General features: G+C 35.0%; 1 protein-coding gene across 1 annotated transcript in view; it reads right to left on the reverse strand.

Moving 5' to 3' along the window:
* Positions 1-22790, reverse strand: part of LOC121437077 (trimethyllysine dioxygenase, mitochondrial-like) — a 117560-nt gene that overhangs the window by 46344 nt on the left and 48426 nt on the right. The window contains exons 3-5 of the mRNA XM_041636928.1: positions 21456-21637; positions 4756-4932; positions 38-317 (exon numbers count right to left, since the gene is read on the reverse strand). Coding sequence (XP_041492862.1) covers positions 38-317; positions 4756-4932; positions 21456-21636 — 638 coding nt within the window. The 5' untranslated portion in view covers position 21637. The remainder of the gene's footprint in view (positions 1-37; positions 318-4755; positions 4933-21455; positions 21638-22790) is intronic.

Below are 22790 nucleotides of genomic sequence, written 5' to 3' on the forward strand. Positions count from 1 at the left end.
ATTAGTTATTGTGCATTTCAGAGAGTTAGTAAATTACCTGATTAAACTGATCCTTTCCGCCAACTTCTCTGTATGCTCTTGAGTGGGAGGGACATTTTCTACAAATGCAATTCCATATAGCAGAAGGTTCTGCAGAAACTTCTTCAGTTCATCGTTTGTTTCTAATAAACTCTGGAAATCTATAGCTGGAACTTGGGCTTGCTGATAGAGTTCAGCATTCCATAATATTCTAGGTTGGATTACCTTTAGTTTCTGCCCTTCATAGCTATTTTTCACCAGCCAATCCAGATCATATCTAGTCACATGACCATCTGGCCCTTTTTAGGAGGAAAAAAATGATTAAAATAAAATTTAGAAATATTGACAACAATTTACTACTTTAAAATGTTTATTCTTTTGTCAACATTTGTCTTACATTTTTAATTGTTTGATAATTTTATAGATGCACATATATTGATCAAATCCACCTCCTATTCTCTCCCGTTCCAACTGTTCTTGCCCATCACTTTCTACTCAAATCTTGATGTGCACTATTTTTAAACAACTGAGTCTACTTCATGAGTCTCTCCCTCATCCATGATGGGAATTTTGACTGGCTTTATTATGTGCCAAAAGTCGCAAAAACTGTGTTTTGTGTGCAAAGGCCTTGTCATGTCCAGCAAATACTGCTCTTACAAAGTTCATCAAAGAGTACAAGTACCCCCTACACACACACACACACACACACACACACACACACACACACACACACATTAATATATTCAGTTGGTTTTGGAGTTGGACAATGGCTCTGTACTTTTCTAAATCCAAGTATGTTGTTAAAAGGAACATGCCGAGTTTCTGTCTCACATCAGGAGCCATCTGGTATGGGACAGAAGAAAGCCTAGGAACAATTTTACTTTCTCCATGCCTATTTTGTCTATATCATATTCTTCATTGAATGTATGCTTATATGAATAATGTTTAAGCTTTTCGTGATGAACATAGATTTTCCTACAGATCCTTTTTCTGCAGTAATCTTTGAAGTTTCCAGGAAGAAGATGGGGCTCCACAGCAACAACTCTACCTAGTTGAGATGACATTGTGATGCAGACAGTGCTATTATAAGACTGCTTTTTTGGGTACCAGATTTGGAAATGGTACACCATCTCATGACATTCTGGCCAGAACTTCAAATAAGAACTTGGAAAAAGAAAACTCTATAGACTACTTGGAAATTATTTGCAACTATACTAGACAGTAATTTTGAAACTTAACCATCACTTTAATTTGCAGGATCCCTTTAAGAGAACATTGCCACCATGACAGCAGGAAGCAATTCTAGAAGACAACCCCCCCCCAAGAAAAGTTTATTTATAGAGTTGGAAACACTGTTTAGGGGTTGTTGATTATTACTTGTACTAGATAGAGGGTTAGGGTGAAAACTATATAGGGTTAAAAGGGGGGGGGGAGAGTAATAGTGGGTAATAGAATGAATACTTGTGAGCTATTATTTATGGATAATTTACAATGGTATAGTTTTTGTATATTAACACAAGTTCAAATTATATCTGTTACTTTTGTTTATATTTGTACACCTATGCAAAGTTATTTTGTCAGATTGTATATATGCATGTTTCTATCTCTGTTTAGGACATTTTGTATACTGATACAATTTTTAGGTGTTTGAGATGGCATGTCTCAGCAGGATTCTAGACATCCACACAAAGAGATAGGCTGTACAATAATAACTTTAAGAAACACCTCCATCTATGGAAATAAGTAAACTACAGGATACAACAATAGTGCTTGAGACACTTGGGCCATGTTATCAGAATGAATGACAGCAGATACCCAAAGACAGCACTGCTTGGAGGAATGCACAAGATAAGGTGAAGAGGAAGACCAAAACAAAAACAAAAACAAAACAAAACAAAACAAAACAAAATGTTGGATAGACAGCATAAAGAAAGACTGCTGAACCTTAGGAATGACAATAACACGAGCATTTCGGATAGGAACAACTAGAGAGCTACCATAAAAGGGCTGCCCATGCAAGCTTAAGCACTGCCGGGGCAGCCAGGCAGTGGTGGTGCGCACCTTTAATCCTAGCACTCCAGGAGGCAGAGGCAAGTAGACCTTGTGAGTTCAAGGCCAGCCTGGTTACAAGAGCCATTTCCAGGATAGGCTCCAAAGCTATGAAGAAACCCTGTCTCAAAAAACTAAAAAAAAAAAAAATGCTGGGGCATAAATGATTATATATATACACACATTTTAAAATGTGTATAAGTGTTTTGCCTGCATGTATACGAGTGTACTGTGTATGAGTTTCGTGCCCATAGACCAACCCCAGAACTCGGATTACAGATGAAAGGAAACTGGCCAAATTACATACTCGTCAAGAGCAGCAACTGCTCTTAATTACTGATCCATTTCTCCATGGCCTGTTCTTATATTTTTTTAAAAAAAAATTTCTTTTATTTTTTGATTATAATATATCATTTCCTCCCTTCCCTTTCCTTACTCCAAACCCTTCGATACATGACCCACCCTCCATATTTATGGCTTTTTTTCACTGTTTTATATGTATATTTTCCTAAATACATAAATATAACATGTATAATCTATATGATGTTACTTTTATGTATGATTTCAGGGTTGACCATTTGGTATTGGAAGACAAGTTGAGGTATTCTTTCTCTGGTGTGGACTACATCTCCTCCAACTTCCAGCATTCCCTTGTTGCTTTAAGTTCTTTGTATAGGGTTGAGATCTTCTGGGCTTTTCCTCATCCATATTAACATGTCTACTGTTGTTGTCCTTGTTTAGTTCATGTGTAAGCAGTCATATATTGGTGAGACTTTAGGAGTGTGTTTGACATTCCTAAGAGACAGAATCTCACAACAAACTCCCTGCTACTCTAGCTTTTACTTATTAATATATTTTCTAAAACTTCTCATTGACTTTTATTGAGTTACCTAATTTCTCTATTTTTTCTGCCCCTGATTCTTTTGCTTCCTACATGATCCATTCTATTGGTGAGTCTTTCCATTGAGGGTTTTGTTTTTGTTTTTAACATTTTGAGTTTTTCCATTTCTACCAGAATTTCAGTTTGGCTTTTGTTCAGCAATTATTTTTGTTAAATTTTATTTTTATATCTTGGGTTGACTTCTGCATTTCATTTATGTTTTTGTTTTCATTCTTTTGGAGTACATTCATGTCTTTGAGTTGTTTGAACACAGTTGCAATTATTCTTTTAAGTTCTCTGCCTGGAAGTTTTTCCAGGTCATTTACATTTAGGTGCTATTATTATGTAATTAGCACTTTATGGAAGAGTCATACTGTCTTGTTATTTTTTTTCCTGTTCTGGGACTTGCACATCTTAAGTAGTATGTTGGTCAATGTTTTTCATGTTTTCCCTATGTCGTTCTTTTAAAACTTCTCCTTCTTTTAGCAGAGAAATTTACAAGGTCGAGATGCTCATTTTCCTCTGTGGGGCTTATAAAAGAAGTTCTGGAGTGGTGTAGGTAGGCTCAAGTAAACTAAGTCAGATCTTCTTTCTGAAGAAGGCTATGTTGGTTGTATTCCTGAAACTGATGTGGGATTTCCCTCTGTATGCTGTGATTACTGTTAATGAATAAAGAATTGTTTTGGCCCTATAGCAAAGCCATAAGGGGATAGAGGTAGGTGGGGAAAACTAGACAGAATTCTGGGAGAAAGAAGGAGTCAGGGAATCGCCATGTAGCCCCACCAGAGACAGATGCCAGAACTTTTGCCGGTAAGCCATAGTCACATGGCCATATACAGTTTAATAGAAATGGTTTAAATTAATATATAAGAGTTAGACAAAAAGAAGCTAGAGCTAACAGTTCAGGCCAAGCAGTGTTTTAAATAATATAGTTTCTAAGTGATTATTTCTGGGTTAAGCAGTCAGGAACAAACAAGCAGCTCTCTCCTCTTCCCACACTGAAACAAAATTCTTAGGAGCTATAGGTCAGCACAGTGTAGCAGTTCATGGTCCTTGCCTTAAGTGTGGCTCCTGGATATATAGGTAGGCCTAAAGAAGGGTAGGCCCTAGTTCTTCTCTGTGCAAGAGGGACAATATGGGTGGGCCCAAGTAGGGAAAGCCTGGTCTTCTTCTTGCTACAGAGGATATGCAGGCTGGGATCCTGGAGCAAAAATCTTGGGAGCTATAGGCAGGCCTAGTACAGAAGGCACCTGAAGTATGGTTTACAGAAGGCATAGAGGGCTTTCAACAGGGGAATGGTATGAATGAGGCCATTCAGGCTGGTACAGGCGGTTCCCAAGGAGGTATGGGTTAGTCTAAGCAAGGGAAGCAAGGTCTCTTTACTTTCTGCTGAGAATGTTAGTCCTTATGTGTGAAACCCAAGCACTCAGGAAGCTGGAGCAGTAGAATCACTAGTATGAGGCCAGGCTGATCTATATAGTAAATTTAAGGACAGTTGGGCTATATTACAAGATATTGTCTTAAAAATAAAGTGCAAAACAAATAAAGGCAGAACAAAGAGTGACAAAAGCAGCCATCCTTGAAATGTTTCCTAGTTAGAAATTATCCTGTCTGAAAATTAAGTATGATGTTAGCTGTAACAAAACTAAACAAAATCAAAAGGTTATTGAAATTGCTTCTAAAACAAGGGGGGAAATTCACTAAAAAAAACACACCCTAATTTGGAAAGAGCCAAACTATTTTTTTAAATAAAATCATTATTCTTTAGAAAAAGACCTAAGAAATCCAACAAACTCCTGTATACTTACAAGTGAAGATGAGTGTGGATTCATTCAGGCGAATGGTCTTTGGCTTGATACATAAATCCACACTGGCAGTATCCAGGCTCCGTTGATGAGTCTTAGAATTATAGCACGATGCTGAGCGGCAGTGGTCTCGAAGCCAGACATAATCAAAGCGCATTACAGCATTAGCATATTGCAGCTCTAAGAGAAAGATCAGATTTAACAGAAATATTTATTTAGGAAAATTAAATACCAATAGTAAAAACATTCTTTTTAAAAGACTTTTTACTAACAATTAGAGTAACAAAGGGCAGTCCCTTGGCAGTTGTTGAAAATACTATACAATTTCTATGATACAAATGGTATGATTTTGATATACAAGGCACATAAGACTAGACAAGGCTTAGATGTACATTTAAATAGGAGAGAGTGCACAAGATGTATTTTGTACTATTCTAGCAATTGTATTATGTCAAAGAAATAAAAAAAATGGAATCAACAGAAAGTAAATGACTTACCTACACACCAGTTTACCTATTTAGTGAAAGTAAAATTTACAAAAGCAATAGAAACTCTGTGTCTGGAAATGAAATGTAGAAAAGTAATATGAAGAAATCTATTAAATTATTCTAGAAGACTTGAAGGAAGCTAACACATAGAAATACCATGTTCACATATAGGAAATTTCAAAACTAGAAGAGATAAATTCACTTAGAAATCAATGCTCAAATTTCATGTACCAATCTATATCTTAGAGAGTTTCATATATTTAAAAAAATTCTAAAACTCATTTTGAAAAATGATAAAGTTACTCTTTTGCAAGAGAGAATATGAAACACCAGCTTTAAAAGCACATTATAATATTGTACTTTTACATATAATAGTACAGAATAGATCAAGAAAACAGAATGGCATTCCCAACTAGACCCATAAATACATGGAAATATGGCATATAAAAAAATGTGTCATTTTATAAAAGCACAAGAAAGATTGACTTCACTAAAAATGACAGTGAAAAAAATCATCTGGGAACAGGAAATTCTTATCATTAAGAAATCAACTTCTGATGGGTTAAAATATATAAATTGAAAACTTTAAATCTCTGAAGATAGAAATTGAAGAAGATACTAGCAAATGGAAAGACCCTCCCATGTTCATGTATTGGTAGACTCAATATTGTGAAAATGACCATTCTACCATAAACAAGTTATAGATTCAATACAATTCCAAACCAAACCCCACAACATTCTTTACAGAAATAAAAATACAATCCTAAAATTCATATGGAACCAGAAAAAAATCCCAGATAGTCAAAGCTATCATGAGCAAAAACGAACAATGGGCTGTACCCTTTACCATTAATCATTAATTAAGAAAATGCTCCAGAGGCTTGCCTATAACTGTTAAGGAGACATTTTCTCAATTGAGGTTCCCTCCTTTCTGGTGACTCTAGCTATGTCAAGTTGACATAAAACTAGAAAGCACAGTTAGCTAAGTCCTCATTGCTTCCAACTCTCACTTCTCTTTTTCATCAGTGCTAACTACCTAAGGCACAGGTCTATAATCCTGGCACTCTGGAAGCTGAGATAAAAGGATCTTGAGTTTGAGGCCAACAGAGTTTACATAAGGAGAACTAGGTTAGCTTGTACTACATAATGAGACAATGTCTTAAAAATAATAGATGTATGGATAGATGACAGGCAGACAGACAGACAGACAGACAGATAGAAAGACAGACAACAATGGAAGTCCTGCTATTTGCCATGACCTAGATTGTTCTGCAGGACATAATGCAGAATAAAATGCAGCATGAATAAGAAAAACCCAGAGACAGATATTAGGGTTTAACCAGAAGTTCAGAAGAGCAAAACAGCCAGCCATAGGATTTTACCTCTACCTCAGACAGAAAATGGGTGATCCTGCTTCAAAATATCCTCAGACTGAGATTCAGCTGATACCTGTCTCCTCCCATCTTATATTCCTCTCTGGTGCTGGGATTAAAGGAATGCAAAATCACCACCTAGCCTCTATTTGCTAACTATTGTGGCTTCTGGTATTAAAGGTGTGTGCCACCACTGCCTGGTTTATATGGCTGACTAGTGTGGCTGCTTTGCAGTGATCTTGAAACATGCTTTATTTATGAAAACACAAATAATATAGCACTATAGCTTCCTGTTTGTCTAAAATTAAAAAAGAAAGCTATGACTAATATAAGAAAAACTATATACAATGAGTACAATAAATATATACAATATATACAAGCAACAAATACAGCAGCAATGTCCAATCCATTTGTATTTGACAAATTCAGAGAAAATACTCCATATCTACACTTTTTTATGAGTCTAAAGTTTGCATTTAATTTCCTTTCTATCATAACTTGCTTTCTGAGTCTGGTAAACAAGGAAAACTATAACTATCTAGTCATCAACTTGCTCAGAGACCCAAGTGTAATAGAAGACTCCTATTTAATTTCTGGCCACCCAGACCTGAATTATCACACAGAAACTATATTAATTACAACACTGCTTGGCCGATTACTCAGGCATATTTCTAGTGAGCTCTATGTTATTAAAACATCTTAAATGCCATATTCTGCAGATCTCTAAAATGTTTGTAGACAACCTTTCTAAAATATATCTTTGAACTTGAAAACATACCTAATGTAACTACAAATATGATTTTAATAGATGATTAGCTACTAACCCGCATTTTCTTATCCTAAACAGATGGTAATAATAATTTTCAAGAACTAGAAATTTGCATTGCATTGTTAAGTGAGCTGTATAGGTACAATATCTTGAACAAAATTAGAAATGTATGTACAGTATGTTTTAACAAAATTAATCTCAAATTTGTATATATATATATATCCATTTCATTACTGTAGCTCTGTAATAGAGTTTGAAGTCAGGGATGGTAATGTCTCCGGAAGTTCCTTTATTGTATAAGATTGTTTTGGCTATCCTGGGTCTTTTGTTTTTCCATATAAAGTTGATTATTGTTCTCTCAAGGTCTGTGAAGAATTTTGGGGGATTTTGATGGGGATTGCATTGAATCTATAAATTGCCTTTGGTAGAATTGCCATTTTTACTATATTGATTCTACCCATCCAAGAGCATGGGAGATCCTTTCATTTTCTGGTGTCCTCTTCCATTTCTTTCTTCAAAGTCTTAAAGTCCTTGTCAAATAGATCTTTCACTTCCTTGGTTAGTGTTACCCCAAAAACTCTACCAAAAAACCCCTACAGCTGATAAATACCTTCAGTGATGTGGCAGGATATAAGATCAACTAAAAAAAAATCAGTAACCCTCCTATACACAAAGGATAGAGAAGCAGAGAGGGAAATCAAAGAAACTTCAACTCTCACAATAGCCAAAAATAGCATAAAGTATCTTGGGGTAACATGCTCTTGGATGGCAATTCTACTAAAAGCAATCTATAGACTCAATGCCATCCCCATCCAAATCCCATCAAAATTCTTCACAGATCTTGAGAAGACAATAATCAACTTGAAATCAGATTGGTATTGGCATAAACACAGAGATGTCGACCAATGGAATCGAATCGAAGACCTAGATATTAACCCACAAACCTATGAACACCTGAATTTCGACAAAGGAGCTAAAATTATACAATGGAAGAAAGAAATCAAAACCCTTCCATAACCATCAATTTGAGGAGATTCTCTTTTGGAAAGTTCTGTCTGATCAAATGAAAAGCATTTGTTAGTTTTATAGGTTAGTTTAGATTAAATAGCCATAGTGTTTAATGAACAATCATGTCTTTTAATTAAGAGATCTCACTCGTTCCTCTAAAATCTGTATCAGTTTTGATCGTATCCATAGCTTTTGAGTTCCTGTGGAAAGAAAAGCAAAATGCCTTACCCAGCATAACACATGTTCTGGTTTCTATTCTGAGGTCAGTACATCTTTAAAGTATATTGGCTGATTAAATTCTGTTGCTCTTTTTTTTTAAATTATCCAATGTCTCTCTGAAGCTGTTGTTCCTTTCTCATTAGCATTTGGAAAATTCAAAGTTAATAAAGCATTATGCAACCTATTTCTGGGGGTCTTTATTATCCCTTTCTGTTTATTTAACGGATCCTTCAGAGTCTGATTTGATCTTTCTATAACTGCCTGCTCTGTAGGATTGTGTGTTATACCTGTAACATGCTTTATATTATAACAAGCAAAAAATGTTTCATTTTCTTAGAGATATATGCTGGGGTATTATCTGTATTTATTTGTTCATGTATAGTTGTGACAGCCACAACTTCTAGGAAATGTGTGAATACTTAATCATCCTTTTCCAAATTCAAAGCAGTTGCCTAATGAAAATCTAAATAGGTAACAATAGTGTGGTGTATATATTTTAGTTGTCCAAATCTACAAATGGAACACATCCATCTGTCAGATGTCATTCCTTTGAGTACCTTTTGGGTTACTTCCTGCAGGTAGTGATATTCGGTTGTAAAAGAACAAGTAGTACATTTCCTTATAATTTCCTTGGCTTGTTGCAATGTTACAGAAAATTCTCTTTTTAAACTTTTGCCATTGACAAGATGGTTCTTTAAAATGAAATTCTGAGGCATTCAGCACATTTACAATCAATCATTGACTGATTTCTGTATTAACTTGTGCTAAAGGACCTGGCAGACATATATGGATCAGATGTGTTTTTATATATATGGGATGAGTCCTATTCTTGATTTTATTTTGTAACTGAATAAATAATATTCAATTATGTATCATCTGGTATAAATTAAGTGATTTTAATATGCAAAACAATTCTTTCTGCATACTGTAAATCAGTAACTATGTTGAGAGGTTCTTTAAAATCCCTTAGTACCATGAGAATAGCATATAAGTCTGACTTTTGGACAGAATGACAAGGGCTTTGATCCAATTTACTTAAATTTTCTGATTTGTAACCTGCATTTCCTGACTTATTTGAATCTGTATAGAATATAGATGCTCCAGTTATTAGTGTGTCCTATACAATACGAGGAATGATTCAGTTAGCTCTTTTTATAAGTTGAATTCTCTTGAGTTTGGGATAGTTGTTGCTTATCTCTCCCAAAATTACTTCAAGTTGATGTGAGATTCCCATCTATATGCTATGAATATGTTTTATTACCATTGGTTATTAAAGAAGATGTTTTGTCCAATGATTTAGTAGAGTAAAGCCTAGTGGGAAATCCGAACAAAGATATAGAGAGAAAGGAGGCACAGTCAAAAGACGCCATGTAGTTGCCAAAGGAGAAAGACACCAGCTGCTAGTCAGAACCTTACCAGTATGCCACACCCTCATGGTGATTAGAGATTAATAGAAATGAGTTAATTTAAGATGTAAGTGGTACCTAGAAATATGCATAAACTATTGGTCAAACAGCATTGTAATTAATATAGTTTCTGTGTGATCATTTGCATGCAGATGGCTGGGAAACAAATGACTAGTCTCTGTTTACAAAATTGCACACGAACATGAGGCAACTACATCTACATAAAACCTGAGAGAGTTTGAGAAGGAGTTCTAAACACAAAAGAACAGATTTAATCATGACTTCTTGGTAGCTGTATTTTTTTTTTCAGATTTGATCTGTTTGCTAGAAGCAAGTAGAGGCAAGATTACGTTAAGAGAAGGCTACTTGACTCAGTGGTAGCAGCAAAAACTGCATAGTTCATTTAAGAAGGCTTCTTGGTTCATGCTAGTTGTTGTTCATGAACAGCTCTGGGTCTTTCAGGAGGCCGAGCACTTGAATGAGGTTTGTGGGCAAAGTGTCACAAGTTACTTAGTTGGCAGCATGGGCCAACTACTTCCCAGAGTTGATGTGATGGGCATGGCTCCTATCTGGCAGTCCCAGAGCTGGTGGTGAACTACCTCTGCCATGTTAGAGGGCCAAGAGAGGCAGAGTCAGCATCCAGTGTTGTCTTGGCCACACTGTTTACCATTTTAAAATGCTTCCAGTCAGAAAATAATTAGAGATACACAATAAAGACAGATTCAGACAGAAAAATAACCTCTGAACAGGTCACAGTGTGTTTAAAAAATTTACATAGGCTTGGGAGAGAGGTGATGAAAAGTTTAGACAGTTATAAAAAAATAGTTTGAAAAAAATAAAACGAAGTCTTTAAAGAGACAGAATACAGACAGATTAAAGGAATAAAGAAAAAGAAGCCACATAAAGATGCAAAATACACAGAGAGTCTGGATCATGCATACTCTTCTTTCAATTTTTTGACTATAAATGAGATAAGCACAAAAAGACATTTCATTATATGGGTTGCTAAGCTAAACCAACATATTTATTTTAAATGTATCTTGACTTCAAAGTTTGGGTCTAAAAATATGCTGCTTTGGGAAAGAGGTTCTGCTTTTGTTTCCACAGAGGATAGAAATCTGTGGATTCCTTATTGGCTAATATGGTTTGATCAAACAAGACCCCCTGAAGCAATGGCCCATATGATCCAATATCCATGAAAGCTTCAGGATTGCTGGATAAGATGGACCTACCACACAGGATACCCCATGTAAGACCTGATTAACAGTACCCCCAATCAACAGGAAACAGTCTAGAGAACAACACGCAAATTCCCTAAATAATTGTCTATAAATGTTTGTTTACATTTAAATGGGATATGCTATAAATATGAATACTTTGCATTAGTATGGATCTTGGTTTATTGGTACAGATTTAAGATCAATTTTGTTATATGTATATTTATGCTCTTGTTTAACCTATTGTGTTCGTGCACCTCATTAAAAATGTAATGTATAATTAAGAAATACAGGCTAATAGTCATCTATAATAGTCAAACTTGTAGTAATGTTAGTTATGTTTTCTAGATGCACAGAGATATATTTCAGACAGATAGGTATTCTTCAAACCATTCAAAGACTTATAAAACATGCATTAAAAATGTATCTTAGAACTTTTCATGAAAATGAGACACATCTGCTGCAAGCAGCACAATCTACTTCAAGAGGATGATGGGCATCAAAGAGGCTCCTTATTTGTTAGCAATTTGGGCAAGAAACTGCTCTTGCCTGGACTGCTTGATGGTATGCTGAAAGAATTGGACATATAGGACCCATGGAGCAATGACTGCTGAACTTACCCTAAAGGTGAGACAATCCTTCCGGGTACCTGCTCCATAAAAGAGTCTGCCAGACATTCTGCAGGATACAGAAGAAAGTGACTGGAAAACTGCCAATAGAGACAAAACAGTCTTTGAAATTTCCTGCTTCATGGAAAAGTCTTCTGGATACTATGGCCCTCTAGGCTGAAGATGAATACCACAATGTTATGGAAGAACTTTGGGTGACTGTTCAGGCAGCAAGGTATTTCTGTCAACTCTAGAGTTTTGGAAGTTGCTTATAATGCACTTCCTTTTAACTTAGGTAATATTATATCCTTCTTGGGACTTTTATAGAGTTGAAGAATGGATAGTTATAATTATAATTTTCCTTAATTATGATAAAAGGTAAAATAGACATAAATATTGTAACTGTAATTCTTCCTTAATACCTGTTTTGTTATATGCAATTTGACTATGTTAAAGTTAAAACCCTCATTTCTATTTAGACAGAAAGGGGAAATGATATGGGATTCCCCTCTGTATGCAATGAATATGTTTTATTATCATTAGTTATCAGAGAAGTTGTTTCAGCCAATGGCTTAGAAGAATAAAGCCAAGCAGGAAATCTGAACAGAGCTATATAAAGTAAATGAAGTTAAGGAGACGCCATGAAGCTGCCAAAGAGAAAGACACCAGCTGCCAGTCAGAACATTACCAGTAAGTCACAGCCTCATGGTGATTCACAGATTAATAGAAATGGATTAATTTAAGATGTAAGAGTTAGCTAGAAATATGTCTAAGCTATTGGCCAAACAGTGTGGTAAATAATATAGATTCTGTGTGATTATTCATGTCTGGGCAGCCAGGAAACAAATGAGCAGTCTCCATCTACAACAGGCTCTTTGCCAGGGTTCACTTTCTGTCCATAACTTGACAATTTCATCATTATTAAAAGGTCCAATAGTTACTGCTATTTCTGCTAATTAATGAAGTCTCAATCTTCATTTTCAAATTATCTCAGAGATGTTTTCCAAATAAGTTTTTAATTTCTTACTTGGCATGTGTGGTTAGAAGATTCATTCTAAGATAATATCTTCCTTCTGCACTAAAATCCCTGTGGGGACTGTTTGGAGGGTAATATAACCAGAATGCTGTAAAGATTCAGATCCACCCAATCCATGTGCACCTTCTGTAATTTCTCGTCAATCAAAGGCAATTCTCTCTCAGCTTCAGCTGATAATTACCTGGGGCTATTTAAATCCTTGTCACTATCTAAGGTTTTGGTTAAAATAATCAGTCTATCAGGTTTTATCCCAATAGCATACCTGCTGTGGGACAATGGTCTGTACCCTGTCACTTGTATTTTAAATAAACACTGATTGGCCAGTAGCCAGGCAGGAAGTATAGGTGGGGTGACTAGGCAGAAAGTATAGGTGGGGAAACCAATCAGGAATTAGAGGTGGGACAATGAGAATTCTCGGAAGAGGGAAGCTGCAGTCTGTAGTTGTCACCCAGGCACAGAGGAAGCCAGACACAGAGCAAGCAAGATGTGACTGCCTCACTGGAAAAGATACCAAGCCACATGGCTAACACAGACAAGAATTATATTAATAAGTTATAAGAGTTAATAAGAAGCCTGAGCTACTAGGCCAACCAGTTTATTTATTTATTTATTTATTCATTCATATTTATTTATTTATTTATTTATTTTTTTATTGAACAAATAAGTACAGTTTATTAGGTGGAATGCAACATGGAAAGAGCCAGAGAGATGGGTAAGGTATGGTCTGGGAGAATACAAGATGCATTCAGGCCTTCCCAGCCTACTGAATTATCAATGAGCTTATTAATTCAGAAACTAAACCAAATTTAGTGTTAAGTAATGTATAAAGCTCTCATTATGAAAGACTGAACAAACATTGGTGATGCACTCCTGTTGACCTGTCCCTGGAAGCCAGATAGCTGAAATGTTCAGTCCTGCAACCCTGTGTTTGGTCTTTCTGGTAACTCGTATCATCATTACACAATCTTGATTACCCTACTCCCACTCCTATAAATTACAATATTAATAGTTATCTTCCTTTCACTCAAAAAATGTACTAACATTTTTGTAACTCTGTCAGGAACTAAGAAACAAACAATTTGTTTTCTCCATCATACATAGTACCAAACTACTGAAAGGAACCTAATACCTACCTAACAGGGAATATTTACATATTAGAGTACTACTCAGCAGTAAAAAACAATGACATCTTGAATTTTGCATGCAAATGGATGGAAATAGAAAACACTATGCTGAGTGAGGTAAGCCAGACCCAAAAAGATGAACATGGGATGTATTCACTCATAATTGGTTTCTAGCCATAAAGGACACTGAGCCTATGATTGATGATCCTAGAGAAGCTAAATAAGAAGGTGAACCTAAAGAAAAACATATAGTTATCCTCCTGGATATTGTAAGTAGACAAGATTGCTGGGTAAAAACTGGTAACTGGGGGTGGGGTGGGATGGGGGAAAGGGGAGATGGGGAGAGAAAAGTGAGGAGGCCAACCAGTTTATAATTTTTATAATTAATGTAGACCTCTGTGTGATTTCCTTGGGACTTAACAACTGCAGAAACCAGATAGGACAGAAACCTCAGTCAATACACACCATAGATGGGAAATGTCTCATAGAAATCTTTGGAAGTAATTAAGAGTCTGTAATTGATCCTAATTTGCACCTTCTGGGATCTAAGTTTTTGTAAATCCATTTTATAACCTAAATAATTAATATAATCTCCTCTTTGTATTTTTTTCAGGTGCAATTTATAATCCCCAAAAGGCAAAATTTTCTTTACTTTTTCAATCATTGTTTCTAAAGCATTTACATTTGGATCAGATAGTAAAATGTCATTCAAGTAATGGGAAACTATAAATTCAGAAAAATGCTTATGTATCATTGACAATGGCCGACTTACAAAACATTGGCACGGGGTGAGACTAACATTCCTTATGGGAGAAACTTCTATTACTATTTCTTAGCAGGCTAAGAATTATTATAAGTAAACACTATGAATGTAAATTTTTCTTTTTCTTATAAAGATATAGTGAAGAAACAATCTTTTAAATCAATAACTCTAAGAGGCCATCCTTTAGGTAATAGAAAAGGCAAAGGAATTCCAGACTGTAGAGAGCTCATTGGCTGAATCACTTTATTAACAGCTCTTAGATCTGCTACCATTTTCCATATTTCTTTTTAACAACAATTAGAGGAGAATTCCAAAGGCTAGCTGATTCTTTAATATGTTGAGCATCTAGCTGCTCCTATATCAGCTATTCTAAAGCCTGCAGTTTCTCTATTGTTACAGGCCACTGCTATCCCAGAGAGGTTTGTCTGTAAACCATTTTAAAGGTAGTGGTGTTGGTGCATTTGAAATATCAGCAGCTGTTGTGCCCTGTTCTTGTACCACCTGAATGGTCATTGACTGTTCTTTATAAAACCTTCTAATATTTTTTCTCAGAAACATACAGTAATTTATTATTTGTTTCTGAAATGGGGGAATGTTAATCTGAGTATTCCATTGCAGTAACAAATCACATCCCCACAAATTCATTGCTATGTTAGCCACATATGGTTAAATATTCCTCCCTAACTTTCTGTCCCTATACATTTGACCCATCTTGTGCTCTGCCTTACCTGAGATAAAGTTCTGATCCCTAAAACCCAAACATTTATATCCTGAAGATATTTGGATGCCAAGATTCTGATGAAACTATTGTTATATCCACACCTGTATCTACTAGACCTTCAATGATGACATTATGTAGTTATATTTTTAATTTTGGTTTTTGTTCATTAATAGAAGCTTGCCAAAATACTCACTTTATGGCTTTTCCTGAATTTTTGTTGTCTCTTGTATAGTGGTTTTATTATCCAGAACAGTATGGTCTCTTACAATGGGCATTAGGTTCTTTAATTTCTCTGGGAAGGAGTTTCTTCTAAGATGGCAGGAAACTATTGAACTGAATTTGGCATAGGGGCCTGCAAGGGGCCACTTATAGAGTTTCTTGATGGCAAAGGATTACCTTGAATATTCTTCATTGACCTACATTCATTAGTCCAATGCCTGACTTTGCCACACCTTCTGCATAATCCAGAAGTTAGGGGAGTTCTAAATGGATTATTCTTAGAAAAAACATTGTTTCTAGTAATACCATGTCTATAATCCTTGTTTGCCACAATTATAACATGTGACATTTTTATTTTTCCTCAAATATCTGGAAATCACCTCTCATATCCATGCACCATCATACTCCTGACATTCAATATTACTTGTAACTCAAATCCATTCCTATAAAGGTGCTGACCTAGGCTTTAAGAGCCTAATTATCCTTTTGCATAAAGATTGGCATTTTCAAAAGCCAGTGATTTGATTATTATTTTTCTTGCTTCTGAATTTGGTATCGTTCTGTTTACTGCTGAAGTCCATCTTTGTAAGAAATCTGTAGCCTTCCTTTCAGTCCTGTATAACCTAAAGTTATATTACTCAATTTTCTTTCCTATTTCTCCAATTCTGTCTCAAACATTCAAAGCTGCTGTGTTGCATAAATCCAGTTTGTGGTCATCATATACAGACTGCCTTTTTATAGTAGCATAATCTCCTTCTTCAAGAATTTGATTTGGGGATATTTCCATACATTTAGCTTTACTCTATTATTCAATAATCTTTTCCTCTTCTCTGAACAAGGTACTCTATTGTAATTGTGAACCAGGCTCTAAAACACCTTTAACCAATTCTATCTAGTTTTTAGGGGTAATTCTATTACACACTGACCATGAGTTTAACATTTGGTTCACAAAAGGTGAATTCATGCCTCATGAGACTATTGCTTCCTTAAATCCCCTTAAATCTAACACTGGCACAGGAGTCCAGTTAACTGTAATGGAATTTTTGACATTTGGCAATTACTATAAAGTTATTGGATATCCTAAGGTTGTTTGTTTGAAAACTTTAGACTTTTCCTCACTATTCTTATAATGCAATGCTGAAATTGGTTCTCAATTAAATTCCTCTGTCTGGATTTGGATTTGAATAGCTGTGTAACCTGTTTTACTAGGTTTTTCTAAGGGCTGTATCTTAGCTCTCAGATGAACCAACTTTTTAGTGATAACCAAAAATGATAAAGTTGATAATGTTTAAAACTGACATTACATAAATCTCATCTAAATCAGTTATGCTCTCATTTAATTCCCGTTTCAAATGGTCTAGCATATTATCATACAGACATCCAAATCCTTCCATTGTAATGGTTTTCCCCATTTTTAATGTGGGAAAAAACTCTTTTTACTAATTCATCTTTTTAAGAATTCCCAATTGTCTTACCAAATGTTCTGCTGACATTGATGAAGATGAGAGGCTTATTGCTGTTGCACAGAACAATAAAAGCTTGACTGAATTTCAAGGCAACTAACTAGTTGGGCAGCAGCCTAAGAAAGGGGTTCAGGGAGAGCCCGTAAGGAGAGAAAAAAGAGAAACCTAGCCAGTACAGCAGTGACTCCAGCAATGTGTAGGTCCGACCTATGCTGGTGGCTGTAAAGTCACAAGGAAACAGCTTTTTCATGAATTCATACCCCAAATGTTGGATGCCAGATGTAGCATGAATAATAAAAACTCAGAGACAGACACTGGGGTTCAAAATAATGATCAGAAAAGCAAAGCAGTCAGCCACTGTACCTCAGACTGAAAATGAATGATCCTGCCTCCATGAATCCTCAGATTGAGACTGAGCACAAGACCTGTCTCCTCCCATCTTATATTCCTCTCTAGTGCTGGGATTAAAGACATGCACCACCACAACCTGGTCTCCATGGCTAACTATTATGATGCCTAGAATTAAAGATGTGTGCCACCACTGCCTGATCTGTATGAATGACTAGTGTGGCTGCTTTGCACTGATCTTTAGAAAAGCTTTATTTATTAAAACACAAATAATATGCCTCTATAATGAAATAAGTCAAACATGGAATAAAATATGTGATATGATTTCAGATGTTATGTGGAAAACAAAAAAAATTCAACTATACAGAGATAGAGGCTAAAGCAGTAGTTACTGGGAAAAAGACAACTGGGAGGAAATAGGAAATATATATCAGGAGATACATAGTAGAATAGAAGATATTCAAGACTATAAATCTAATATACAATGTGAGTATAGTTAATAGGTTTATAAATATTAGGTTGCTTAATAAGTAATCATTTTATTGTCTACATGTATCTCATAATACCATGTTGCATTAAATTTACACTAAATTAAAAATAAAATTTATTTTACAAAGAAACATTTATTCAAGAAAATATCTACTGAACTTTAGTTAGTAAAAACAGGAACATGTGCTCAGCTTTAGATGTTCTTTGTTCCTACTCTAGCTCCATTAGCAGTATTTTTATAAGGGTAGACAATCCAAAAAAACCTGCAGTTCTGCTGTCAAAGTGAACTAACTTGATTTGGAAAACAGTTCAGAAAAATCCTTGCCCTAGGTTTTGTGCAGGCAAGAAACACAGTAAAAGAATACCCAGAAATCTAACAACATGAACCAGAGAATGAGGTATTCTAAAGAGTCTTGAAAAGCTCCAATATGCATTTATGTTTGGAACGACAAACACTTATGCAAGTCTATATGTACACTAAGGAAAGATGGAAAATTGTAAGGGTGTTCTACTTATCCCTGGAAGAAAATGAAGAATTGTGCAGGCATAAATAAAATATGAGAAAAGGAGAAAATAAAAACCATGGTAGACTTCTAAGTAGCATAAATATTTAATGTGACTCAATTCACACATATATCAATCGGCAAAAGAAAAAACATTGATGGTTTGAGGTTTTTAAGAATGACTTTTGGGATGGCCTATTCGCTATTCCAAAGATTCTCAATCTCAGAACTATGATACATATGCTGAAACAGTATGGCTCCTTCAGATTATTCATTTTAACTATATATATAATCTTCACTTAATTAATGTACTAGTTACTTCAGTATTTGTAGTGGAACCTTCATGGTTTTCATATGAAAAACCATACCTTTTCTTTTTCTCACCTAATTACCCTGGGTAAGGTTTCTAGTCTAATGATCAATAGAAGCAGCAACTGTAACCTTTCTATCTTGTTTGTGATCTTAGAAGAAAGATTTCAACTTAAGAGCTCCAAATAGCCAAAGCAATTTTGGATAGAAAGAACAAAAGTAGAGATATCATATTACCTAATTTCAAAAGATGTTACAAAACCATCATAATGAACATGGCATATAACTGTTATAAAAATAGACAAATTGACCTGTGGGACAAAGAGCTGATGTAGGATTCCCCTCTGTATGCTGTGATTATCATTGATTAATAAAGAAACTGCTTTGGACCTATAGCAGGGCAGAGCAGAGGTAGGCAGGGAAAATTAAACTGAATGCTGGGAGAAAGAAGATGGCATCAGAGAGAAGCCATGTAGCACCACCAATACAGATGTTAGAACTTTACCTCTTAAGCCACAGCCTCGTGGCGATACATAGATTAATAGAGATGGGTTAATTTAAGATATGAGTTAGCCAGAAATACGCTTAAGCTATTGGCCAAATAGTATTGCAAATAATATGGTTTCTGTGAGATTACTTTGGTTCTGGGCAGCTTGGAACAAACAAGCAGCCTCCTACAACAGAGAACCATGTGTTCTAAAGTACACATGAAAACCCACCAAGAAAGACCACATTCTTAGACATAAAACAAAGCTCAAAAGGTTAAAGAAATCTAAAAATATATAATGTTTTCTCAGTATAATGGAATTAACTAGAAATAAATAATAGTAAAATATAAAAGTACTGTGCATTTAGAAATTAAGCTATAAGCATTTAAATATACAAATAAACATTCTGAACTAAATCAAAATGAGTATACAGTTTACAAAAATATTAGAAGGTGCTGTGGGAAGATTTACAGCTAGTAACTATCTGCCTACTGGGGCGTGGCCTCATAGACTATTTACCTGGATGCGGAAGTGCATCCTGCCCCTTCTCTCCTCCCTCTGGGCCCCATTTTGCTGGTTCGGTTTGTTTTGGATCTCATCTTTATCCATTGTTCAAACAGGGAATCCTGATTTGTAAGTTTTACCCCTTAATAAATGCCAGTCTATTTCTTAGTTCTGAGCTAGTGTGGGATTCCTTTTTTTAAGCGTCCAATCTCTCAACCATCAAGAAAGTACTAAAGAAGTGATTAGAAGGAAATATATTGCAATAAATGCATACAGTAGAAGATCTAAAATTAATAGCCTAAGTTATAACATTAAGAAATAAAACAAGAACAAATTAAACTTAATGAATAGTCAAAAATGGATAAGAAATAGATTGAAAATGAGAGATAAGAAAAAAAAATCAATGAACCCAAAAATGATTTCCTTGAAAGAAATAAAACTAATAAATCTTTAGCTATGTTAGTCAAGATAAAAGGGAAAAGAAACAAGTTACCAACATCAAGAAAATTAGTTTAAAGTTGATTAGCTACAAAAAGTCAAGAAAAATATTCCATTCATTTAGTTCCTAAAATAAAGTACCTAGGAATAAATTTAGCCAACAAAATAGCATCTCTGTATTCAAAACTATAAAACATTGATGAAAGACTTGAGAATACAGAATAAATATATCATTGGAGCATCTGTAGTCATTGCTGATATAATCAAGTTTAAAAGTTATAATGATTGCCATCTTTATAAGGAGAGGCTTACTTCAAAATAATGTAGAGGACAATGTAATGGAAGCAAGATTGAAGTGATGATTCTATAAGCAAGCAAGCAAAGAAACAAAAAAGCCAAGAATTTCTGGCATCTAAAAGAAAATAGAATAGGTTAACTGAAGATTCTGTCAAAGACCTTTGAAGGGAGTGCAGCCTTGCCAATACTATGATTTTCCAAAGACATTGTGAGAAAATATATTCCTATGTTTTATTCGATCTGTTTACTTCTCTAGTTGGCCATGTCAACCTGGAAGAGTGAGCCTAAAAATGAAGTGTTCTGAAGTTTCATGTATATAGCCAACTTTATTCAGAATATGAGACAATTTATACTCTGAGGGTTAAGAAGAATCACCCGAGTAAAGTATACAATTACCAGGACAAGCCACATGTGGCAAAAACATGTTTTTTCATAGAGGCATATGAATAAAAATAGCTGAAACAAACTTACATTTATTCATTACAACTGGTAGGAACAAAAAAGCAAATCCCAAGAACAATTCTGTGCTTTTAAAGAAACCGAGGTCACAAGACTCTTGTTTTCTTGGAGTTTTCTCACAAGCACTCAGAATTTCCCTCATACAACTCCATTCTTGGAGTGTATTCTGACACTATTCAGTTTGAAATCCTTTCAGAAACCTTAGGAATCAATACAATGGGTAAAGCTCGCTCTACACTTTACCTTGTAGTACTTTCTGTGTTTGTAATATTCCTAGTCTATATGCGTTAAACATTTTATCATGGCTATTGAGGCTTTCTTTTTTTTCTTAGATGATACAGGGTATGAAGTTTGGCTGGAGCACTGCAGAGTTATCTCTAACTAAGATGGGATTTTAGTGTGCTATCTGTTTTTACCACAATTAAAAATTAATATGTCCCCACACATCTCTTACCCAAATGATCTTCATGTTGGAGCCAAGTACAATTCACAGACTTGGAAGATGTATGGCGCCAATGGGTGGATAAGGAAAATAAACTTTTAAAGTTGGACAGGTGAAGAGCTTGACCTATGTCTCCTCTCTTCATCAAATTCTGCAGCCTGCTTTGTAGGTGCAACAACTTATGGCACCACATCCTAGAAGACAAGAGAGAGTAACATAATTTTTATTAGGCCATGGGAATAATGATACAATTATAAATATAGCTATACGTATTATAAAACAATAGGTTTAATGATCTCAATAAGACAAACCAGATAATTTGAAAAGCATAGTTATCTTAATTTGTGGTATGGGAAGAGGAAGAAAGCCATGTAACCAAAAAAAGTCTATGTGGTTCTTCAGGTGACTCTATTTAATGACCTGGCAAATATGTAGTAAAGTTAGTAAAAACAAAAAACTAATTTTGAGTTGACTTGTGTATGTGTACATATATATATATATATATATATATATATATATATGTACACACACATGTATATTTATATGTACATTCATATGTAGGCTTGATAATATGTACTGAATTTTATGTTTATTTATGGGGTGAAACTAATAACACATAAATACCATAGGTAGAGACTCAAAAGACTTTAGTGATTTCTTGGGAGCGTTCTGAAATAACAGGCTATGAGGTGACTAAAGTTAAATTTTTTGAGCTTTTGTGGATGAGAGCAGAGAGGAGAATGATAAAAGGCCTCTACTGATATGCATATGGATTATATTTGTTTTCTTCACTGTTTCTTGTTTCTCACCTCATGCAGAGAGGTATTATATATGATGGGCTCCATAAATGAGTTATGGATTTTCTATTTTTAAAATGTTAAAAACATAAAAATGAAGGTAGATGAAGGTAGTATGTGATTTGTAAAGCCTAAAATATTTGCCATCTCTTCAAAGTAAAGATCATAACCCATAGTCTAATACTTAGTTTTTATTCAAATATACCCTGCAACATAAAATAAGTCCTTCCAAATCCACTCTTGAGAAGCTGTAAATTCATTCATTACTTATTTTCCCCAATAAATATTAACTCATATTAAATATATACCAGAATTTATCTCTCTTTGCTTGCTTATTCCTGCTACCAAAGCTACAGTTAGTTGTGCCTGTTGCCAGGACTTCCTTAAATCATTTGCCAGAATAAATACTTATTTTCAAAAGTTGTTTTGTCAGATATTTTGTCATACCAATACAATCTGGAAAACAACAAGGACACAACTATAAGGACTGAACTGAGTCTGACAGACTTGCAGACACAGATATTCTCAGGCACAAACTGAGGGATTGGTA

The sequence above is a fragment of the Microtus oregoni genome, unplaced genomic scaffold (assembly GCF_018167655.1).
Source record: "Microtus oregoni isolate MIOR12 unplaced genomic scaffold, Mior012 000050F_ref0000143, whole genome shotgun sequence".
In the NCBI taxonomy this organism is placed as follows: domain Eukaryota; kingdom Metazoa; phylum Chordata; class Mammalia; order Rodentia; family Cricetidae; genus Microtus; species Microtus oregoni.